Genomic DNA, 23,231 nt, shown 5'->3' on the forward strand with positions numbered 1-23,231 from the left:
AATACACTCCCTTTCATCGTGTTTCAGCCAGCATCTCAACTCACCCGGTAAAAATGTATGCATACTGTCCCCTAGTGGCTCAATCTGTTCCCTACACTAGCTCAAGACCATAACCTTGATCAGAATCAGAATCACGACTGACAACAAATCCACAGATCCCAAAACAACAAAGACACATTCACTTTTTCATTTTTAACAGCATATTATTTTATTAGTTTCTGTAACCAAACCAAGAGAATGTAAATAAAGACGGTACATATTTTAATACAGCGATGTAACCCCTGTACAATAAAACAAAAACAAAACAAAAAAACAAACCCAATCATCATCTTTACCACCACCACCCCACCCTCCAAACCTAGGTCTCATACCCTCATCAGGGCAGGGGAACCGGCATACTACTGTGCATTTCTCAAGGACCCTCGTCACAATGGTAACCCCGAGATGAGCTTGGTGTGCGGGAGAGCGAGCTGGGCTGGGATGAGGGCGTGGACAGGGCCGAGCTCTCCTGTCCTTCTAAACATGAAGGAAACGTGGACTTCCTTCTGCCAAAATGACCTGGCAGAGCTACAGTTCAAATCTTGGGAGGCTTTTTTTCTTTCTTTTACGTCTTTATCGGTTTGTCTCTTTCTTTCTCCTCTATGTGAGGGTGGACATCACACAGGCTCTACAGTTTAGAAAACCCCTCGCACATCTGGGGGCCTGACTGGGTAGCCCTCTCCTGCTGCTTCCTAGCGGAGCGCACTAGAGCTGCGTCTGTAGCAGCAGGCTGGGGTGCTCTACAGTGAAGTGTGTGTGTGTGTGTGAGAGAGACTGAGGACGTGTGAAAGCAGCGGAAGGGTGTGCGAGAGTCATCCCAGTCAAGACTGGATACAGGGAACGTCTGGAGTAACCATTCACAAACAGCCCATCACTTCACTCAAACGCTGCCGCCGAAAGCAATCGGCATTCTAAAAGGCTCTGTGACATCATCTTTGCACAGCTTATCCTTTGGCTAAAGATACAGGAGAGTTCCCTACCGCCTCCCCTATAGAAACCACACACCCTACGTGCACACGCGCGACCTCATCAGGCAAACAGATGAGAGCAGAAGGCTGGAGGAAAGACTCACAGGCAGAATAATCAATGAAATCAAAATCATCAAATCAACTGCTGCAATTTCATGTTTTCCTCTTTCGGAAAACGAACAAAAACAATAGAAATCCTGATTTCATTTCATTCCGTTTAGTGAAAATGGAGAAAGCCGTTGATTGCGGGTTGGAGTGTGTGTGTGTGCATAATCTCCACAATACACAGCGTCGTACACACACTCACACACTCTCTCTCGCCTCTGGATTAGTAATGATGGGAGGAAAAAAAATCTGTGCTTCACTAAAATACATCTCTTTTTTTTTCTTTCTTTTTTTTTTTAAATAAGATTGTTTGTTCAGCTACAAAAACAAAGGACTGATTCATTCTCTCTTCAACGAAACAAGACACCTGCCCTCCTATAACACGTGTGATTCTACTTGGAAAAAAGGAAGGAACAGAATTCATAGAGCTATAAAAATGGCAAACTCAGCAGCGAATTTCCTCTCGTTTATTTTTTCTCTCTCTCTCTCTCTCCCTACCTATCATTGTAGTAGATGTCTACTGTACAGCTGGTGGGGCTGTATCCCCTCCAACTACATAATGGGGGGGATGGGCTTAACTCATATGAAGACCCTGACTCCTGAGGCCAGGAGAGGGAGAGAGGGAGGAGGAGAGAGGGGGAGGTTGGTGTACAACATTACAGTACTCCGTCTCAGTAACCATTCAGATTTGGATCCCCCTGTCCCATCCCCCTCCCCCTCTCTCCTCCTCCAATCCCTCAAGGCTGACGTGAGAGAGAGAGAGAGAGAGAGAGAGAGAGAGAGTGAGTGAGTGATTGGAGCAGTTGGATTTCTCTTCTTTTCCTCGTTCTGCATCCCTCCATCCCATCCGTCTGTTGTTTTCGCCTGGGGAAGGCGTGTGTGAGGCTCTACTTGCCCTCCTCGGGTTTGATGGATTGGGGCTTGATGGGGCCAGTCCGTATGGGTTTGCCCGCGGACAGGGAGGGCTTGTCGGGCTCGGGGCGGTCGAGGATTCCCCCTGACTGGTGGTTGGGCGCCATGCTGTCGAGGGGTGGCTTGACCCCCTGGTGCAGACGAGAGGCCTTACTGACCGACGGAGCCTTCAGCTGCTGCTGATCGGAGAAGAACTTGTGAGTGGACTGGAGCACCTCAGCCCTCAGCTTCGCCTGGGGACACAAGCACAACCAATCAGAATCAACCAACCAACCAATCAGCCAATACCTCAGTCGGTCAATCGCTGTCAGTGTTTGTCCTAAGCCAAATCAGTGGTACTGGTATCGTGGTGGTGCTGGTATCGTACCTTGAGGTCCTGCTCTGCCTTCAGAGCTGCCGGAGTGCCCCTCGGGGCCATGGGTGGTCCGGGTGGTCCCCTGGCAGAGTGCTGGGGGTGTTGGGCGTGCTGCGGCCGGGGGTGGGGCATCAGACCCCCGCCCAGAGAGGGGGACATGGGCGGGCCCATGGGGGAGCGATGGATGCCCCCGGCAAACGAGTTAGCGTGGGGGGGCCTCACCAGGGGAGACACTATGTTGGGCTGAGACAGCATCTGACGGGGAGAGGACGGTTCATGTGACGCCATCAATATTCATGAACACACACACACTTCCACAGAGAGAAAAGGGACTGGCGTGTGCGCTTGTGTGTGTGTTACCTGAGGGTTGAACTGCCCAGGGAAGTGCTGGGTGATCCTCATGCCAGCGGAGCTGGATTGGAACTGTTTCTGGTACAGCATGCTGTTCATCTTACTGGATTGGCTACTGGGAGAAGTGGAGCTGGCCCTGAGGAGGGGGACAGGGAGTCAAGGTCTGCTGGCTTTGTGTGTGTGTGTGTGTGTCTGTTTCAGGCTGTGGTACAGGGCTGTCTGTGTGGTACCGGTAGGGGCTGGAAGTTGGGGTAGTGCTTCTGGCACTGACAGGTGGAGTCCCTGGTTTTATATCCATTCCACTGCCAAACAGCTTCAGATCCATGTCCATCTGGAGAAACACACACACACACACACACAAACGTTAGATCCTAGCTTTTCGCGCACGCACACACACACGCACACACACACAGGCACACACACACCTTGCTGGAGGGGGGCTGCATCATGCTGTGGTTGGGTCCCATCAGGCCGCGGTATGCCTGGGACACAGGGGGCTGTCTGTTCATACTGGAAGGCTGGACTTGGGGCGGGGTGGGGGGCAGGGCCAGGAGGGGCTGACCGCCCCCTGAACCAAAGTTTGGCAGAGACAATTGAGAGCCTGGCAGAGGAATCTGGGGAGAGGACAGGGGGGGTTAATGACTGACTGTCTGTGTGTGTGTCTGTCTGTCTGTCTGTCTGTCTGTCTGTCTGTCTGTCTGTCTGTCTGTCTGTCTGTCTGTCTGTCTGTCTGTCTGTCTGTCTGTCTGTCTGTGTGTGTGTGTGTGACGTACGTGTGTGCGTGCGCGTGTGTTAGGGATGGGAATCTTCATCACCAGGCTGATGCGATACACACCTCGATGCCAACGAACAGATACATTAAAGATATATATGAAGCGTCTACCAATGACACGATTCACCCCTGTTGCCCTGCAGTGTGATTCGACACACAATTTGATTCAAGATACGGCGATTCAGCGCAATACGATGCAATTCAAAGCGATGCAAAAGAATGATACTATGCAAATAAGGATAGAGCTGTAAGCCAGCAGGGGCGAAAAAAAGTGATATCTTATATAATCATTTCAGTGACCCTTTTTGATGCAAATCAGTGAATGTTCCCATCCCTAGTCTGAGAGAGACCAGAGAGAATACAAGTCATCAAAGTTACCCTTTGAATGAAGAGTCTTGTGCAAGTGTGTTTTTTACCTGTTGCATTGCAGAGCTGGGAGACTGGGTGTTGCTGTAGTAGCTGCTCTGGCCGTGCTGCTGTACCTGCCCCGAGTACATGTTAGAATGCTGATTCATCCCCTGTCGTGCCTGTAAACACACACACACACACACACACACACACACACACACACACACACACACACACACACACACACACACACAGAGAGAGAGAGAAAGCGATCAGGATGACCAAAAAAGGACACACAGGTGCTGTGTAAGTTGTCCCCACACCCACAGACGCACACGTGTCAGAGAGTAGCTGTCCCCCATACCTGTAGCATGTGAGTATCTATGAGCTGGGAGCCTCCCATGCCGGAGGGCTGGTTGAGTTGGGGCTCAAACAGGATGGGGATGTGCTGGGTGGAGGAGGGCTGCTGGTAGGCCAGGCTGGACTGGGGCTTGCCCAGCTCGGGGCCCTGCACCCCGGGGTAGCTGTGAAGGGAGGGCCCCGACAGCATCATGGAGGGCTGGGACAGGCTGCTCTGCATGAAGGCCTGCTGGGACCTGAGAGAAGGGAGGGGGGGATGGAGTCAGGATGGGCACACCCCAGGCTGTGTGTGTGTATTACTGGGCACACCCCAGGCTGTGTGTGTGTATTACTGGGCACACCCCAGGCTGTGTGTGTGTGTGTGTTAGTTACCTGTAAGGCTGCAGTGAGGAGCTGAACAGGTCCTGGGGCTGGGAGACTGGCGGCCCGCTGCCGAGACCCAGTTGGGCTTGGTGTGTGTGTTGGTGCTGGTGTGTGTGTTGGGCCTGGTGTGTGTGTTGGTGCTGGTGTGTGTGTTGGTGCTGGGGCTGCCCCTGCAGGGGGGCGTAGATGGGGATGGGAATCTGCTGCACCGCTGTTGGCTATGGGGGGAGGGGGGGGGGGGGGGGGGCACACAGAGGGGACGGACGGGAGGCTGTTATAACGCTTCATAAGGTCATGTCAACGCCATTTTATTCATATAGCACCATTCATACAAATCAATGTAGCCCATAGTGCTTTACATAAAATGAGAAGGATAAAAACATAAATCATATAAACACAGTGAGAACCGATTTAAAGAAACCATAAAAGTAAAAGCATTAAAAACTTGTGGAAAAAATAGAATAAAAAGAGTGCCTCCGCCCTGCGTCGGGGGGGGGGGGGGGGGGGACGCGAGCGCGCTGTCGATGCGGGGGCCGACTGACCTGGGAGAGGCCTGGTTGGTAGCCTTGCTGCTGGGCCAGGGAGGGCGGGGCCAGGCGGGGGTGGGGGGAGCTGAACAGGTGACTGGTGTCCATGTAGAACGCCGGTATCTGGGCCGCAGAGCCTGGAGACGCGAGCGCACACGTACACACACACGCACACACACACACACACAGTTCGCGCCGCTGTTCTGTTGAGACGGAATCTGCTAAAACCGAGAGGCGTGCCACTTCTCTGCTGCCTGTCGTAATCCACACGGGGCGTGTGTCCCGACCTCCCGGTCTAAAATCAGAGTCCTTTATTAGGCTGAGGTAATGACGACCGCTCCTGGGGGCCCCAGCCCTCTCTCTCAGATAGAGGCTAAGTGTGTGTGTGTGTGTGTGTGTGTTTGCGCGGCAGGGCGCGAATATAGGACTGAACGATCATTTTGAAAACTAAAACGAATCCGTTTGTGTGTGTGTTTTTTTTCTTCTTCTTCAATACCCTCACTGAACACAGTAGTGAAGCTAGCTACCGGGGCAGCAGAGACAGCTTAACCCCTCTCTGGCGGTAGAACTTCCAGCATGTTATCGTCCGTGTGTGTTTCCCTCGCGCTGACCTGCTGCAGACTGGGAGACGTAGACCTGGGGGGGGGTCTGCTGTTGCTGGGGCAGCAGCGGGGGCACGCAGCCCAGCTGGGAGAAGCCGCCACTGCCGGCGGCCAACATGCCGCCCACCTGCAGCTGCTGGGGCTTGACCTTGCAGATGTTGGGGGGGTCCGACGCCGTGGTGGTCTTGGTGCTCAGGGAGGATGTGGTGTAGGTGGCGGAGCCTGGGAGAGACGGAGGGGGGGGGGGGGTTACGGCGCTGAATACAAAAAAACCTGATGTCGATTATACTGAGGGCAGAACGGGAATTCACATGGGAGACTGGGTCTGGAGTGGAGAGACTTACGAGAAGGTAAGAGAGAGTGTGTGTGTGTGTGTGTTACCTGAGAGCGAGGTGCTGGGCGTGACGGAGGCCACGGGGATCTGAGGCATGGAGGCGGAGGAGAAGGAGGAGTAGGAGGCAGCGCAGGAGGTGATGGGGGAGGAGGAGGAGGTGACGGGAGAGCTCTTCTCTACCAGGCTGGGTGAGTTCTCCCACGCCTTCCGAGCAGACTCCATCTGAGGAGGGAGGGAGGGAGAGAGAGAAAAAGAGTCAGAGAGAGAGAGAGAGAGAGAGAGAGAGAGAGAGAGAGAGTGTACATGTGTGTGCCCCCTCACCTTCAGTGTGAGGTCTACAGTAGCAGGGGAGACAGTGCTGAGGCTGGAGGTCTGCTGCAGGGCCTCTCTGCGAGGCAGGTGGGGCAGCGCCACCTAGGGGAGGGGAGGAGAATCAGAACCTCAGAAACCCGTTCACAATGCAATACTGACCTTTGGCAATGACCTTGAGGTCTATGACAGCAAACAGGTAGTAATAATAATAATAATGAATTGGATTTATATAGCACACTTTAAAATGCAGGACAAATCTGAAGGTGCTTCACAGAGTGCAGTAAAAAACAACATAACATAAAGGGCAATAACTGGCTTAAATAATTTAACATAATTAAAACTAGGACTAGAATTAATGATTAATAATAATTAATAACGTACACTCACATTGGCCACCAGGCTCTCCTCCATCTTGCTCACCCCTGTGGGGACGCTGTCAGCCAACGACGAGGATGGGGTAGTGTAGTCGGTCACAGACTCCTGACACACACACACACACACACACACACACACACACACACACACACACACACACACACACACACACACACACACACACACACACACACACACACACACACACACACACACACACACACACACACACACACACACACACACACACACAGGTCAGAGTTGCTCACCATATATACCATAAGAGGGTGTAACCCGTTGCACCCGAGGCGGCCGGCGAGAACGAAGCGGCGGTTTACCTTGGAGCTGCCGGCATATTCGGCCGAGGAGACGGTGATCATGCCCTCGATGTCCCCCCCCAGCTCGGGCACCGCGACGTCGGCGGCGGCGGGGCTGGAGTCCGCAGGCCGGCCGGCCGCTCCCCCTCCGGGCAAGTTGCCTTCCAGGCCCTCGCCATCGCCCACACGCACGTCCTTGGCCTTGCGGTTCTTCAGGGAGCGCTCTTTGCCAATGGGGCCCGGCTTGTACTCCTTGGTCTCCACCGGCTCCATGTCCGGGAGCTGGGGGAGGGGAGAAGTGGGGAGGAGTTAAGACATCGAGGGAAGGATGAATAACAGAGCAGTGGACATTCATAAAAATGAATAATTCTTACATGAGGATGCCGTTACAGATGTGGCAGGATAGACTATATTTGTGTGTGTGTGTGTGTGTACATATCTGGTCAGCACCTTCTGTGTTTTGATGTGTCCGGCGCGAGGCTGTTTCTGCCTCTGCTCTTTGGGAGCAGGTAGTTTGTTGTCGGCTCCGGTCTCCAGCAGGGCCGGGACCCCGTCGCTGTCGGTGCTGCCCGCCGACGAGGGGGCGCCGAACTGGATGCCGTCCAGGCCCAGCTCCACGACGACCTCCGCACCGACCTTCACACCCTGTAACGCAAACGCGCCGTGTTTCATGGTACATGTCTACAAATACTGGGATCAGCACGTACACGTTTCTCGTGCGACTACCTAGCGACTGCGAGTGTGTGCAGCGTGAGAAACCCTGCGTTCGGGGACATTCAGACGCGCGCTGTCCGTACCTCGGGAGTGATTGTTCCGGTGAAGGAGGTGAGAGGTTTGTTCCAGGCACTCACGGAGGGGGGCTGAGGAGGACTGATAGGTCCAACTGAAACACACACACACACACACACAAACGCACGGTTTCACCTCAGAACATTACCCCTGTTAGAGCTCATAAAACACAGAGCAGCAGGTGGCCTGGAAGGACAAGAGCTATAACCTACTCCTGGACATGTCATCTAAGACATTCTGGCAGCGAGCGTCCTCCTACTCACGTTTCTTGACGTCGGGGGGGAGCACAGCGGAGCTCGACACCTTGTTCTCCCACAACTCCGTGCCCAGGGCGCTGTGTGTCTGCACGGCGGGGGCAGGGGGGAGGGTCTTGGAGGTGAAGTCCACGGCGGCAGTGCCCTCCAGGGCCTGGGGTGAGACGGCGGGCTGGGAGGGGGGAGGGTGGGGCTGCTGGGGGCCAGAGATGGGGGGCTGGGGCTGAGGCTGGGGCTGAGGCTGGGGGGCGAGAGGTGGGGCTGGCTGCGGCTGCGACGCTTGCTGTTGTGACGATTGTTGTTGCTGCTGCTGCTGCTGCTGTTGTTGTTGTTGTTGTTGTTTTTTGGCGAACCGAGGTGGCAGCTTGCCTCCTCCTCCTCTGCCTTTCTCGCCAGAGCCCTTCTTCCCCCAGTTCTGCTCAGAGTAAACAGGAAGGGCTGGGTTAGATGTGCTGTTACAGTATGGTTACGCACTGTTACAGTATGGTTACGCACTGTTTGATTGATTTTTATTTTTATTTTATTTATATGACAGGGACAAGGCGCAATAGACATTAACCCTATAAAACAGAGAGAAAGATGGAGACAGAGAGAGATGGGGAGAGAGAGATGGAGACAGAAAGAGATGGGGAGAGAGAGATGGAGACAGAGAGAGATGGGGAGAGAGATGGAGACAGATAGATGGTGAGAGATGGAGACAGAGAGAGATGGTGAGAGAGAGAGATGGGGAGAGAGAGATGGAGACAGAGAGATGGTGAGAGAGAGATGGAGACAGAGAGATGGAGACAGAAAGAGATGGGGAGAGAGAGAGATGGAGACAGAGCGAGATGGGGGGAGAGATGGAGACAGAGAGAGATGGGGAGAGAGAGAGATGGAGACAGAGAGAAATGGGGAGAGAGATGGAGACAGAGAGAGATGGTGAGAGAGAGATGGAGACAGAGAGAGATGGGGAGAGAGAGAGATGGAGACAGAGAGAGATGGGGAGAGAGAGAGATGGAGACAGAGAGAGATGGGGAGAGAGAGAGATGGAGACAGAGAGAGATGGGGAGAGAGAGAGATGGGGAGAGAGATGGAGAGGCATAAGAAAGGGAGGAAGGAGCAGTTGACTTTTGGGTGAACAAGAGAAGGTTCGAGTGGAAAGGCTCCTAACTCTTAAATTAAACATTAACCCTATAAAACAGGGAGAGATGCTCTGTACAAGGTTATAGCTAAACAGCTCATTTCCACCCGCAGTCCCTGGGCAAATAAATATACAGTCTTAAAATAGTGGGGCAAATAGTAAAGGAGAGTTACATACATAGAAGGAATACAAAAAGGTAGAAGCCTATAGCAGATATTTCACTCATCCCTATACCTATGTTACAGTACGTTTATGCACTGTTACAGTATGTTTCTGCGTGGATGTTACCGAGTCTCTCTCTCTCTCTCTCTCTCTCACCTGTGTGGTCTGCTCCTCCTTCTTGCGCCTCTCCTCATCCTGCAGGCGTTTCTGCTGCTTGCGGGAGACGACCTCGGTGAAGCCGTCGTCGTTGGCGTTGGACTGGGAGTCCTCCGTGGTCGTCACCTCTGGGTGGTCGTCGATGATGACCACACCTGCAGGACAGGGCAGAGCTCACTGACTGGACCGTGGAACAGGGGGCGTCACGGGCGGCTAACATCAGAGACCACCCTGGGGTTTCACAGTATATGTGTGTGTGCGTGTGTGTGTGTCGGCAGGTGTGTGTGTGTGTAGGCAGGTGTGTGTGTGTGTGTGTGTAGGCAGGCGGGGCCAACTCACTGGCGTAGTTGTTCAGGTCAAACTGAGACAGGGCGTTCTCCTTCTCCTTGGGTTTCTTGGTGGCCTGTTTGGCCTCATCTTTACGGCGTCCCGGCTGGTCTTTACCGGGCCTCTGGCCTGCAGCCGCCTCGGGGTTCTGACACGCAGCGCTGAGGAAGACCACAAAAACATGTTAGAGATGGAGAGAGAGAGATGGAGACAGAGATGGGGAGAGAGAGATGGAGACAGAGAGATGGGGAGAGAGAGATGGAGACAGAGAGAGATGGGGAGAGAGAGATGGAGACAGATGGGGAGAGAGAGATGGAGACAGAGAGAGATGGGGAGAGAGATGGAGACAGATGGGGAGAGAGAGATGGAGACAGAGAGAGATGGGGAGAGAGATGGAGACAGATGGGGAGAGAGAGATGGAGACAGATGGGGAGAGAGAGAGATGGAGAGAGAGAGAGATGGGGAGAGAGATGGAGACAGAGAGAGATGGGGAGAGAGATGGAGACAGATGGGGAGAGAGAGATGGAGACAGAGATGGGGAGAGACAGAAATGGAGAGAGAGAGATGGGGAGAGAGATGGAGACAGATGGGGAGAGAGAGAGATGGAGACAGAGAGATGGGGAGAGAGATGGAGAGAGAGAGATGGGGAGAGAGATGGGGAGAGAGAGAGATGGGGAGAGAGATGGGGAGAGAGAGATGGAGACAGATGGGGAGAGCGAGATGGAGAGGCATGAGAAAGTGAGGAACGAGCAGTTGACTTTTGGGTGAACAAGAGAAGGTTCGATTGGAAAGGCTGTATCCTAACTCTTAAAAACTTACTCTTACTCCATATTCTAATCTCTTCATCATCGGCAGTGATCTCATTGGGATAGTGAAAACAGCAGTGAACTGAATGCCCTCTGGTACTTTCCTAGCTCTGGTCAAGTTTCCTAGCAATATACAATGTGGAAGAGAGGGAGAGGAAGCCACTTGAGACAGATGAGAGAGAGAGAGAGAGAGAGAGCGAGAGAGCGCGCGAGAGAGAGATATTCACTCTATCCTGCTGTTGAAACGCCACGTCTATAAATACACCCTGACCATCTATATATAGCTCCATGCCCCAAAACACGGTGGCAGCCAATTTACAGCGGGAATCGAGATGAGGAATAAAATTAGTCCTTCAAGGGGACATTCTTTCCACAGCTGAGGACACATTTTGGCGTGCTTGCACTGTGCAGAGCGTACACACACACCTCCCAACAGACCAGACCTGCACAATGGGTGAACACAACATTACTGACAGGGAGCCAGAGAGAGAAGCCTCAACAATCCCATAAATTCCTGCTAAATGCCCCCCCCCCACATTCCACCCAACCATAGTTTCCAGACAAAAGCTGTGCAATTGCCCAACCCCCTCTCTCGTCTCTGATTGGTGGCTCACCCTCTGCGGCCGGTCTTGGCCCCTCCTCTCCTTTCTCCCTTGCCCCCTGTGTAGGTGCGGCCAGGCTTGGCTCCACTGTTGCCCCTCCTGTTTTGCCTCTCCGTGGGCCTCTGGCTGGAGAAGCTCCTCTTGGCTGCGGGCGGCGCCTCTCGTCTGGGGGTCAACCTTCCCTCGGCGGGGCTCCTGCTGGGGGCGGCGGCGGAGCCCTGGGGGTCAGAGGGGGCGGAGGGTGCGGGGGCAGAGGAGGCCACGGCGGCGTTGGCGGCCTCCAGAGCTCCCCTCCTCTCCTCGCGCTCCCTCCTCTCGTTGAAGTCGCTGCTCTCCGAGGCAGTCTCCCACTCCTCGTTGGCCTGGTCCGAGGAGTTCTGGTTGGACAGGTCCGGAGACTTGGTGCCCATGGCCGTGATGGTGGGGCTGCTGGCGTCGGGCCGGGGCGCCTCCACGGGGGAGGGCAGGTCGGGGCTGGGGGCCCCCGCCTCGGCGGGCACGGTGACGGGGTTCCCTGGGGCTCTGGACAGGGTGGGGGACATGGAGACGGGGCCGGGGGCAGCGGGCAGGGGGGCGGGGATCACAGCGGCCGTCTCGCCCCCTGCCAACACGGCGGCCTCTCTCTCCTTCAGCCGGCGGAAACGGGGGGGCTTGTCTTGCCTCGGGGGCCGGGCCGGTCGCGGCCGGCGGGGCCTCTCCCTGCTGTTCTGGGGGCCCCCCTCCCCGAACTTCTTGCCCTCGTACTTGGGGGGCCGTCGGTCGGAGGGGGCGTTGTCGTACCTGGGGGAGGAGGGCTCTGCGTCCTCGGGCCGGAAGGTCTCCATGGGCTTGGAGGGCCACTGGGAGGAGGACTCTCTGGCCCCTGGCCGCCTGAGGGGGGCTGACCTGGCCCCTCCACGCCTGCTGTACAGACCCCCTCTGCCCCGACGAGAGGGCTCTCCTTTGGGCAGGAACCCCGGCTTGGGCCTGCTCTCCTCCTCCCCACGCGGGCCTCCCTTCTCCGCCAAATGGGGGGGTCCGAAGCCGGGCTTGTGTGCGGCGGACCGGGCCTCCCCGGGCAGCTCTCTCCTTAGCGGGCGGCTGGGCTTGGTGCTGGGCTCGCGGTCCGACGGCCCGGTGTCGCTGGCGGACTCCCTGCCCCCCTCGCTCTCAGAGTCCGTGTTGGAGCCTCGCCGGCGCCGCCGCTTGGGCATCACCTCGAAGTCGGAGCTCTCGCTGCGCGTCTCGCTCTCCTCGCGGCAGCGGAAGGCGGCGCCGCCGGTCCCGGGCAGGTCGGAGCGAGAACGGGGCTCCCGGTAAGGATACTCCCCTCGGCTGCGCCCGCGGCTGCCCCTGCTCCGCCCGCCGTAGGTCCCCCGGTAGCTGCGGCCCCTGGAGTAGTATTCTCCTCTGCCCCGGCCTCTGAAGCTGGCGTCAGCCGGCCAGTCCCTCTCTCTGTCTCTGTCCCTGTCTCTGTCCCTGTCCATCTCTCTGTCCCTCTCTCGCTCTCTATCCCGCTCACGTTCTCTCTCCTCTCGTCGGTAGGCGCGCGGGGGCAGGTTGGACTCTTTCCTGGAGGGCAGTTTGGGTTCAGGGTGTTTGTCATTGGCGGCTGGTTTGTCTGTCTTTTCCTCCAGAGAGGAGGTGGTGGTGGTGGTGGTGGTGGCGGCGGCGGTGGCGGCGGCAGCTGGGGGTCCAGTGGGAGCCTGTGTGTCTCTGGCTCTCTGAGGGCCGCTCAGGGGCCCCTCCTCTGGCTCCGCGGCCTCCCTCTTCCCCTCAACCGGGGGCCGGGAGCCCTCGGACACGGCGGTCGCTGCGGACGAGGCCTTCGGCGTCCCTTCCTTTTTGGGTCTCTCTCCCCTCTCCCCTCTCTCGTGGCGCTTCTCTCTCTCCTCCCTCTGCTCCCTCTCCTCTTTCATGTCCCTCAACACCGGCTTCTTTATAGGGCCGGACCTGCGGACGGGTCTCTCGCCTCCGGGTCCTTCCCTGCGCCCCGCCCCTGACCTCCCACCCCAGCGCAGCTCAGCTTTCTGCTTGCTGGGGACGGGCAGCGGCAGCTTCTCTGGTTTGTGGAGGCCGTCGGCTGGAGGGGTGGCTCTGTTGTTAGCTATGGCGGCCTGGGGGAAGGGCTCCTTGCGGGCCTTGTCCTCGGGCCTCTCCCCTGCATCCTGGAGCTCCAGTGGTTTTGTCCCCAGAGGGAGGCCTTCAAACCTGGGCTCGTCAAGTTTGAGGGAGGGGCTGGAGCCCTGGGAGACACTCCTCTGGAGCATAGCCTGGCCTAGGGCTTCCACCTCCTCTCCACTGGGAAGGCCCGGCTCCTCTGCGTCGAAGCTGGACCCCACGGGGGCCCTCTCCAGTGGCCCTGGAGCCTCCTCTGGGCCCTGGCTGAAGGCAGACAGGGACTCAGATGGGTCCCTGAAGAAATCACTCTTCCCTCGGGAATCCAGGGGGCTGTGATCCTGGGGGTACATGGTTGAAAGACCCCTGTCCAGCTCCAAACCAACTGTGTCCAGCCTGCCAAAGACAGAAGGGAGGGGGCGATGAAAAACACACCCAAACAAAGTAAGGCAACAACACCAGTTGTCTCTAGAGCTCTGTCCAAACCTCACCTGGGCTCCTTGATGTCGTCCCGTCCCTTAGGGGGGGTGATGGAGGAGGGTAGAGGTTCGGACTGGGGGTACGGCTCGGAACCCCACACCATGCGCGGCTCCGTGGGGAGCCCGTGGTCGCGGGCGGGCCGGGTCAGGTGGTCGAAGGAGTCAGAGCTGGAGCTGGAGTTGTCTCCCGGCTCCCTCCGAACGATCTGCTTAGGAGGGGGCATCCTCCCTGGACAGGAGAGGGGCGGAGGAACAGTCGGATCAAGTTCGCTGGAGAAGAGCGCGTTAAGTGTGGAGTTATGAACAGTTACACCCCTAGCGTGGGTTTCAAATGCATCCGCCTACCCGGGTGTATAGGCGGTATGTCCATGGGCGGGCGACCGGAGATCATGCGGGGGTCCATGTACGACTGCATCATGAGCCAGCGGGGGTCGAAGCCCATGGAGGCCAGGTGCTGTTGGTGTTGATGATGGGGTCCCATGGGCTGGTAGAGGGAGCGGTGCTGGGGGGGCACGGCCCCGCCAGCCCCCGACGGGGACACCGACCTCCCGCTCTGCTGCTGTTGCTGCTGCTGCCACTGCTGCTGCTTCATCTGCTCCTGCGGAAGCCAGGCGGGGAGGGGAAGGGGGAACAGGGTTAGACTGGGACCGAAGCTCGGAACCTGAACACGCTGCTTAAATTTGGAGTATACAAATAGCACATGAAGTGGACAATGCATCAGTGCTTCTTTACTGCTTTAATACAGTGTCTCGTCATTATTTGCTATGAACGTATAGGACAAGTGCCAACAAGTTAAAGAATTCCATTGAACTAGGGTTGCTACCATATTAACTCTGCAACAGATTTTTATTTAATTAATTAGTACTTTTTTTTTTAAACATTTTTTTCATAACCGCAGTTAAAAAAAACAATTGCGGTCAAAAAAAATAATCGCGGTTTGACGATTATGTAATAATCGTTACAGCCCTATAGAATACATGAAAGTTTCACTGTTTTAATTAAATTACGGAAAATAATGGACTTTTTCAACAACAACACGCAACATTCTAATTTTTTGAGATGCACCTGTATGCCGCAGTAGGAGACAGACACCTCACCTGCTGTCTGAGGAAACGAGGGGGCAGAGACTTCTGGAACTGCTTGGAGTAGCCGGAGGTGAGCGAGGGGCGCATGGTGGCCCCCGCCTCGCCCTCCAGATCCGGGGGGGGCGCGGGGGCGTCTTCGCTGCCGGGGGGGTCCGTGCGAGCCAGTGACAGGTTGGGCTCCTCCGCTGTAAGGAAAAAACACAAACCAGCGTTCGGACACTCTCTGAACAGACAATGAGGATAAAAAAAAAAGAGAAGAGTACTCTCTCTACTATTCTACTGGATGTTAAGAATGACTCATGCAGTAGAGAGCAGGAAGTCATACTGTGGTTCAATTGTCACACCGTAACATGCCACAGGGCTCTGCCAGGGGGCTCACCTCTGCTGTCATCCACGTTGAAGTAGTCTCGGATGGGCAGGTGGATCCTCTCAGCTGGGCTCTCCTCCACCAAGGGGCCCACCTCTCCCAGGGAGCTCACCTCCGCCAGGGGACCCTCTGCGCTCGGAGACTCGGGGGTTACGGCCGCTGGTCTCTGAGCTGGGGGGGTAGGCTGGCGAGGCACAAACTGGCTCTCTTCCTCGGTGCTGGGCTCTACTCTCTCCTGGTCTCTCTCTACCCTCTCCCTCTCGGGGGGAGGGGCTTGCAGGACCGGGGGCGGGGCCTGTGACATCGCAATAGGAGGCGCAGGGCTGGGTGCGAGAGGAGGGGCAGGCAAAGGGGGCGTGTCTTCGCGCACAGCTCCCACCTCATCGCCGGCGGTCTCTACGGCGGCGGTGGGTTTGGCCTCCGTCACCGGGCGGAGCTTCTCGTTGAGCCGCTTGAGTTTTTCGGCGCAGGCAGCGAGACGCTGCTCCTCACTCCGTTTCTCCTCCTCCTCTCTCCTCCGCCGCGCCCGCTCCACGGCCTCGGAGAGCTCCGACTGCTTCTTGCGCTTTTGGCGCCACGCCTCGGAGTCCTCCTCTCCGCCGGAAGGGGGCGCTGTGGCTGAGGGTTTGGCCAAACGAAGGGCTCCGCTACCCACCGCACGCCCACCAGCCTGACCCTGAGAGAGAGAGAGAGAGAGGGAGAGAGTGAGAGGGAGAGAGAGAGGGATAGAGTGAGAGCGAGAGAACACGGAGGGTTAGACACCCTACAGGTCAACCATCTATATGAACCTCTACTGTAACAAGAGACTCTCTCAGAGGTTTACATTCATCCTCAATTATGAGTAGGAAGAAGGGAAGGAAGAATTGGAGAAAGAGAGAGAGAGAGAGAGAGAGCAAGAGAGAGAGAGAGAGAGAGAGAGGGGGGGGGGGTTGGGAAGGAGGGATGCAGAAGTAGAGAGAGAGATGAATAAGAGGTACTTGAGGGTACATTCATCCTCTCCATCTCCCAGCCCAGTATCCACCCTCCACCCCAAGCCTCACCTGATAGTCATGTGGGGAGGCGGCCTTGTTGTACTGCCCCGCGCTGCCTGGAGAGGGCGCTCTGGGGTCTCTGCTGTCCACCCATGAGCCTTTGCTGCCAGCACGCTCCTCCGAGGGCTCCTTCCAGCCCTCTTGGCCGTCTGAGGGCCGTGGCCTCATCCGCTCCACTTTGCCCATCCACTCCCTGGAGGGGAGAGAGAGAGAGAGGGAGAGAGAAAGTGAGTGAGAGGGGGAGGGAGTGAGAGAGAGTAAGTGAAGAGGTAGAGAGAGAGGGAGAGCGAGAGAGAGGGAGTGGGAGGAAGGGAGAGCGAGAGAACACAGAGGGTTAGACACCCTACAGGTCAACCATCTATATGAACCTCTACTGTAACAAGAGACTCTCTCAGAGGTTTACATTCACCCTCAATTATGAGTAGGAAGAAGGGAAGGAAGAATTGGAGGGAGGGAGAGAGAGAGAGAGAGAGAGAGAGAGAGAGAGAGAGAGAGAGAGAGAGAGAGAAAGAGAGAGAGAGGGGAGGAGTGATGCAGAAGTAGGGAAACGGGGTCTGAGCCCCACCAGTTGTCTCCTTTCTCCTTGGCGGCTTGGTTCTCTTCGTCATCACTGAAGTTGAGTTTCTCTGTGTAGTCCACCTCCATCTGAGCTCCTGGGCAGGCAGAGGGACAGGCAGAGGACGGGCTTAACATCATACACAAGACAAGCTCCAGAACAGTCTTCATTGACTTACTACTGGCTAAGGTGAGGTCCTGTCAGCAGGATCACTTGTGTAAAAGGAAGCTGGACAAGAACTATATTATTAGTCCAGATTTACTGACCTGCCCAGCCCTCGTCTGCCTCCGTGTCCAGGTTGTCCAGCTCTTTGAGCTCCGTGGCGCTGATGATGGAGGGTCTGTCGGGGTCCTGGTGCCAGGATTGGGGGGGCCCCTGCTGGGGGCGGCCAAGCCGCGGACCCCTGAGGGCACAACACAGCGAGGGTCATTATGCCGGCTGAATGGCTCAGCACTTCAGACATCAGTAAGAAAATGTGCACAACAGGTTGTTGGGCATTTGAATATGGTTTTCGGCAAGCAACTCTCTAAGAGTTTGGATACTTACTTGACACCGTCTTGCTGTGACACAGGGTATCTGAAGTTCCCTTGTGTGGGGGCAAAGGGTATCCTGGGATATGCATGGAACATCTAAAAACGGGAAATAGCCATTACAAAGAGAGGCAACAACTGGGACGAGCAACGGAAACGTGGAGATGTACATACTGATGACTCGTCTTGGACTGACTTACGTAGGGGGGCATCATGCCCCTGAATTGGGGGTGGAACTGGGGGAGCACCCCGGCAGGGGGCTGCTGACCCCCGTTGAGTTTGGCCTGCGGGGGGCCAGAGGAGGAGGAGGAGGAGGAGGAAGAGGAGGTGGGAGGTTGGGCACACTGAGGCAGCCTCTCCCTGGCCTCCCTCTTCTCCCTCTGGCTGTCGCTGGAGGGGGGTCGGCCGGGCTCCTCCGCCTCCCCGGGGGGCGAGGGGGTGCCGAGGACCGCCCCTCCCTCCTCCGGTGCCCGGCTGTCCATCTCAGAGGGGCTGGGCGCAGTGTTCAGATTCCTGCCCCCTCCCTCACGCCAGCTGCCGACATCTGGGAAAAGAGGACAGACAAGACGACGCGCTTGTTTCTCTGAGCGGGACTTTTAAGAGCTACGGTACTCATTGGGAGCAATTTGGGGTTCAGTGTTTCTGCCCAAGGACACTTCGACATGTGGACAGGAGGAGGCGGGATTCGAACCGCCGACCGTACGATCATTGGACGACCCGCTCTACCACTGAGCCACAGCCGCCCCTCCCCGGTACTGCGTGCAGAAAGGCTTTGTCTGAGCGCGCGTGTGTGTGTGTGTGTGTGTGTGTGTGTGTGTGTGTAAAGTGCTGTGCCCGTACTCTGAGGTCTGAGGCTGGGTCCAGGTCCATAAGGCTCCTCCTCTTCCCCTTTCTCTGCTTCTCCAGCCGCCTGCAGACTGGGGAACTCCTGATGGAACTGGCTGCTCACACGAGGGGGGCCGCCTACACAAAGACAAACGGCATCGTCATGACTTCCCAGCATGCACCACAATGTACGCGCCCCAACACTGCAGCAGTCAGAGCCAGGTGTAGAAGTTGCCAAGTGAAAGTGGGTGTCGAGCTGGAGCCGTACCGTCTGGCTGTGTCTGAGGCTTGTTGTTGGCCCAGGAACGGCTACCCCCTATAGGAACCTCTGGAGGTTGGGGGGGCGCTGGTTTGGGCTGGGGCGGGGGGGTCTCCTGCTGCCTGATTAGGGGAGAGGGGGCGGCAGGGTTATTTGTGGGAGCTGGTGTTTGTGTGTGTTGGTGTGCGTACGTGCGTCGTCTCTAGCCGGTCCCCTCACCTCTCTTCCCCTCCCTCTGACCGCGACGCCCAGCCACTGCCGTCCTTGGGGACGATGTTGACGTTGGGGTCGTTGCCCTTGTTCTCTGCCTTCAGGCTGGGCAAGTTGGCCGGAGGGGGCATGCGCCTGCTGACAGCAACTTTGCCCAAACTCTGGAGCCCATGTCTGGCAGCCACTAGGAAAGTTGAAGCACAATGTTTAGCCATGCAACAGGAGAGCTGTCGTGCATTGGGTCAATGCATGCTCTTAGATAGACAGACAGACACGGTCAATCAGTACTTTATTTATCCCAGAGGGGCCACCATTGTTCATTAGCTATGGCATGTTAACAGTAATTCCAAGTCACAGACCAGTGGGAGCTTACCTGCAGTTTTCTGGGTTTCCAGAGATTTGCCCTTGTAGGTATTGAAGAGGCTAAGGGTTGCATACTTGGTCTTGCCATCCTTTGCCTTGGTGCTCTGCCCTGACTTCTCTGACATTTCGCTGGAAACTCATTGAGTCTGGTCCTCCGGCCTCACCTCCAGAACCAGCCCCTTGAGGCGGAGAGAGGAGGAGAGAAGAGAGAGCACTGAGTGACCTGGAGAAAATAACCTTGACCTGCATGTTTACAGGACTACGGTAGTACTTACACACACACACAAACCTTAAGCAGGGTTTTTCCTGCATAGAGGATTTTTTGGCGCCACCCAAAGAGATTTTAGCCAGAGCCAAAGGAAAATCGCCAGTGCCAAAATGCCAAAAATTGAGAATAAAAATAGCAATTCAAATCCTCTCCAAATGTGTTTGATAGCTTGTTCCAAGTGCAGCCCATCCCTCTTTCTTGCATTGTCCATGGTTTGGACCTCTAGTAATCCAGATAATTAATAGACAGGTTATCGGTATCTTAAATATTTTGGCTTCATATCCATTTTGTGTCATGTCGGGAGATTTCCCACAATTGTGAAATGTGAGCTCAGTCAGACAGCGAAGAATATAGGTCTATATACGCTGGTAGACTACGGCATAAAACCGAGGTTCCCCCCCCCCCCAAAATGCATGCGCATCACCCCCCAAAGAGCCAGGAAAAACCCTGTTAAGAGTCAATAACAAGCTGTGACAAGCACCCGCAGTACGCAGTAGCTGCTCGTGGGGTCGCTACCGACAAACGACTACTAGAAACACATTTGTCTCATCTTCCACAGCCTACTCACACAGGCCAAACAAGGAGCTGAGTGAAACACAGCGTGGGGTTGATACGGGGTCACATGCGCTGGGGAAGGTACTATCTGTCTCTGTGGTCATGGTGAAGAAAGACAGAATCTTTTGACCTCTCCATCACAATGCCTTCCCTACGCTTGATGGAGCGTGTCATGTTGCCATGCCTACACCACCTAAGACAATGGGCTGGCTGGTGTCTGGGAGAGATTGGAGAGATGGTAGGAAAGAGGAAGGAGAGAGATAGAGACAGACAGAGAGCGAGAGGAGAGAGAGGTGAGAGAAAGAGAAGGAAAGGGAGGGACAGAGGGAGCGAGGAGAGAGAGAGAGTGAGACGTCCGAGGTGGCGGCCTCTGCTGAACCGCACAGGGGTAATCCATTATTGATGGAGTGGTGTTGGAGCAGAGTGGGTGGGGGGGCGAACGCGGCTAAAAGCCCTGGCACTCGCAGGTACGCGATGCCATCGGAGCACAGCCGAGGGGACTTCCACTCAGTCCTGAGCAGGCTGAGACCGCTGACGACTGGCTTGACATGCCCGCATGACACTCCAGAAATGTCACATTCTAAAGAGGAGGAAATTCAGGCAGCTGAGGTCTATGACCCGATGCATTGAATCATGTGAGCGAGCATGCTTTCCTTCCAGACGTCTCAAAGCCATGAGAAAACCGTGCGGCTTCCCGGTTGGGTATCCGGAGTGAGCCATGGACAGAGTGGGTCCAAGTCACACGAGGACAGGGCCTCCAGACACAGCGTCACACAGCCCGCCTCCTCCAGCCCTCTCAGCTTCACCCCCCGGCTCCTCAGCCCAGCCTCCAGCCTGGCCCTGCTCCCCTGCCCGGCTCTCGACCTCTGCTCGGCCTCCTGCTTAGCCCATTATCAAGGCTATCGTCCTGGTCCAGCCCAGCCCCGTTCCAAACATCTCACCTCCCTGTCTATGTCAGCGTTGCCCTGCTTAGCCGCGACACACAGGAAGGAATGGATGTCACCTCAGTGGGAAGGGAGCAGATATCAAGTGTCCCAATTGGTTCCGTAAATGATAACTGCTGCTTTCGCTCGCTCTGGGGGCTCACCTCAATGTTCTGCAGAGGCTTCCTGTGCCTCTATCCTCTCGAGGCTATATTGGAAACAAAGAGGCCAGTTACATGGAATGCAGACGGGGATTTAGTTGTCACCTGCTCCGTTCTCTCAGGGCAAAGTGAACAAAGGACCAGGGAGAAGGAGAGGAAGCCTCCTCAGACTAAGCGCATGCGGAGCCATAGAGCGCTGCTTGGTGGGGGGGGGGGGAGGGGGAGATATTGGCTGAGTCACCCCCTCTCATGATGAGACGAATGCAGCCAGCTATGTCACTATTGTCCAGGGCAGAAAGAACTACATATTGTGAATGAACTGCTGGGCTGCTGGACCTTAACGATCTATTACATTTTTTTTAAATTATTATTATTTTATTTTTTTAAAGGGTTCAGATTCAGATCCTGGTTGCCGTTGAGACTTTGTTTCCACCTTGTTTTTGGATCAATGCAGATGAGTGGAAGGAGGAGAGGAGCCAGAGGAGGCCATTCTAGACTGCAGCCCCTTGGGAGGAGGCAATATCATTGCCATCTCTCTGTCCAGAGGGGGAGGAGAGATTAGACAATTGCAGAAATCTCTCTCATTCTTTTGGGACTGAAGAGTGCAGAGTTATTATTCAGCAACTGGTACCATAATAACTCCATCTCCAAATAAGAAAGGATGAGAGGGCTTTAAAACGGAGGTAAACATGTGCTCGAATTTCATTGAGGGTCGGTGGGTTACGTTACAACTTGACTTGAAGAATCAGGACCATGTAAGAGACATCTCCCATCTCTCCCAATGCAAAAATGGCTAGATTATTAAAATTTAACCAGATCAATTCAACTCTATGAAATCTCGACAGACCACAGGCTTACTGATTTCCTTTCCTCAAATAACGTTGCACCCTTTCTCTCTCTCCCCCTCTCTCTGGAGTGGTTGGAGAAGGTAAGTAGCAATGATGCATACCTACCTACCAGCCTCCCTCAATTTGCTCCCATGTGTGCAGATGGAGATGATGAATCATGTTTGAGTCCTTCACTCCCCAAGTCTCAGATTGAAGTCTGTACATTCACACATTTCCCAATAGCTCGCTTTTGTATTCCAAGAAGACTGATCAACGCTAGCATGAAGCAGAATGGTGTATTTGTGTGTTCTGTCTAAGCCTTGTAACACACAAAATCGATGCTATGCTTCTGAGCCTAGTGATTGACAGATTCCATCTCTGTATGAAATCACCACCTTTCAAATCCTTGGCCTTGATATATGGCATTATGCGGCGGATTTCTAGCCATTTTATTGAGGGAGGATACATTTCTTTGCCGGCAGCAGACAAAGACATGGCAGGGCAGTAGATGTTAGTGTACCAGATGTGTCTTTTAATCAATTCCAGTGCCCATCTTAGCGTAGCTCGACAAGCAAGCACGATTCAGCCGACTGTGAGATTTGGGTCTTCTCGGACAGGCCGATGTCTTGTTGGCCAGAATAGGCTGGGTAGGTCACAGCTAGTACAGCGTAGGGGCCTCTGTTCTGTGGACCTGAACCTTAGCTAGCTAGTCAACAAAGTTAGCTAGCTAGCATTAGCAAGAAAGGATGTATGGATGATAACGATTTTAAGTTAGCTAACGTTAGCTAGATATCTGCAAAACCTCGGCTGTTTCGTTGACCGGTAACACAGTCAGATCTAGCTACCCTTGTAACGTTAGCTATGGCTACCAAGCTAGCAATAGGTACATGGAAAGCATGGTTAGCTAGCAAGCAATTTAGCTAATGTTAGCTAGTAATAGCTAATTGAATAGCTTCAATGTATTCAGTTTCGTTTCTCAGGTCGCCATCACATCCACTTTCAGTGGGCACTCAGCGCGTCTCCTAGCTTGCTTGCTAGCTAGCCAGGTGACTTCAGTGAACACCCCTTACCCAAACCTAATCGATAACGTTACATGCACTCGGACATCCTTGACGTGTTGACTTACCTGGCACCGTCGGTCCCGTCTTTTTCTTGTAGTCTCTCGTAAGGCCCGACGAGGCGTCTGAATCTGGCCTGATTTGTGGTGTGCGAGTGTGCAAGTGTGGCCGGCGGATTACAAAAGCTGTCTTGCCTGCTAGCGTAGCTAGTTCGGCTAACGATGGTTAGCGCACACAAGCAACCAACAAGCTACTCCTCTCTTGCGCGGGCCCTGATACTCAGTGCTCGCTGTGTTTCTCTCTTTCTGTGTGTCCTTTGTTACTCGGACTCTAGCGGTTTGTCGTATTCCTCTTATGTTGCTATGTTTGCGTTGTCTCGTC

General features: G+C 55.1%; 1 protein-coding gene across 2 annotated transcripts; it reads right to left on the bottom strand.

Moving 5' to 3' along the window:
- Positions 1-219: 219 nt before the first annotated feature.
- On the bottom strand, positions 220-23,218 carry prrc2c (proline-rich coiled-coil 2C). 2 transcript variants are annotated; one of them, XM_084444726.1, is made up of 34 exons: positions 22,919-23,218; positions 19,069-19,237; positions 18,705-18,879; positions 18,495-18,607; positions 18,242-18,364; positions 17,602-17,945; positions 17,418-17,500; positions 17,138-17,274; positions 16,881-16,968; positions 16,325-16,508; positions 15,297-15,960; positions 14,930-15,102; positions 14,178-14,430; positions 13,845-14,061; positions 11,269-13,749; positions 9,861-10,009; positions 9,522-9,676; positions 8,093-8,498; positions 7,838-7,923; positions 7,491-7,685; positions 7,062-7,322; positions 6,736-6,828; positions 6,358-6,450; positions 6,084-6,258; positions 5,712-5,924; positions 5,116-5,237; positions 4,583-4,791; positions 4,215-4,446; positions 3,919-4,029; positions 3,156-3,344; positions 2,961-3,061; positions 2,740-2,866; positions 2,392-2,634; positions 220-2,257 (listed from the first exon to the last, which is right to left on the bottom strand). In XM_084444726.1, the coding sequence occupies exons 2-34, from the start codon at positions 19,181-19,183 to the stop codon at positions 2,000-2,002; spliced, it is 8,568 nt and encodes a 2,855-aa protein (XP_084300852.1). In that variant the 5' UTR covers positions 19,184-19,237; positions 22,919-23,218; the 3' UTR covers positions 220-1,999. The 2 variants fall into 2 exon arrangements, with proteins under 2 accessions (XP_084300852.1, XP_084300851.1); XM_084444725.1 differs by having other exon boundaries at positions 6,730-6,828.
- Positions 23,219-23,231: the final 13 nt, after the last annotated feature.

The sequence above is a fragment of the Borostomias antarcticus genome (genome assembly GCF_949987555.1).
Source record: "Borostomias antarcticus genome assembly, chromosome: 10".
NCBI classification, from domain to species: Eukaryota; Metazoa; Chordata; class Actinopteri; order Stomiiformes; family Stomiidae; genus Borostomias; species Borostomias antarcticus.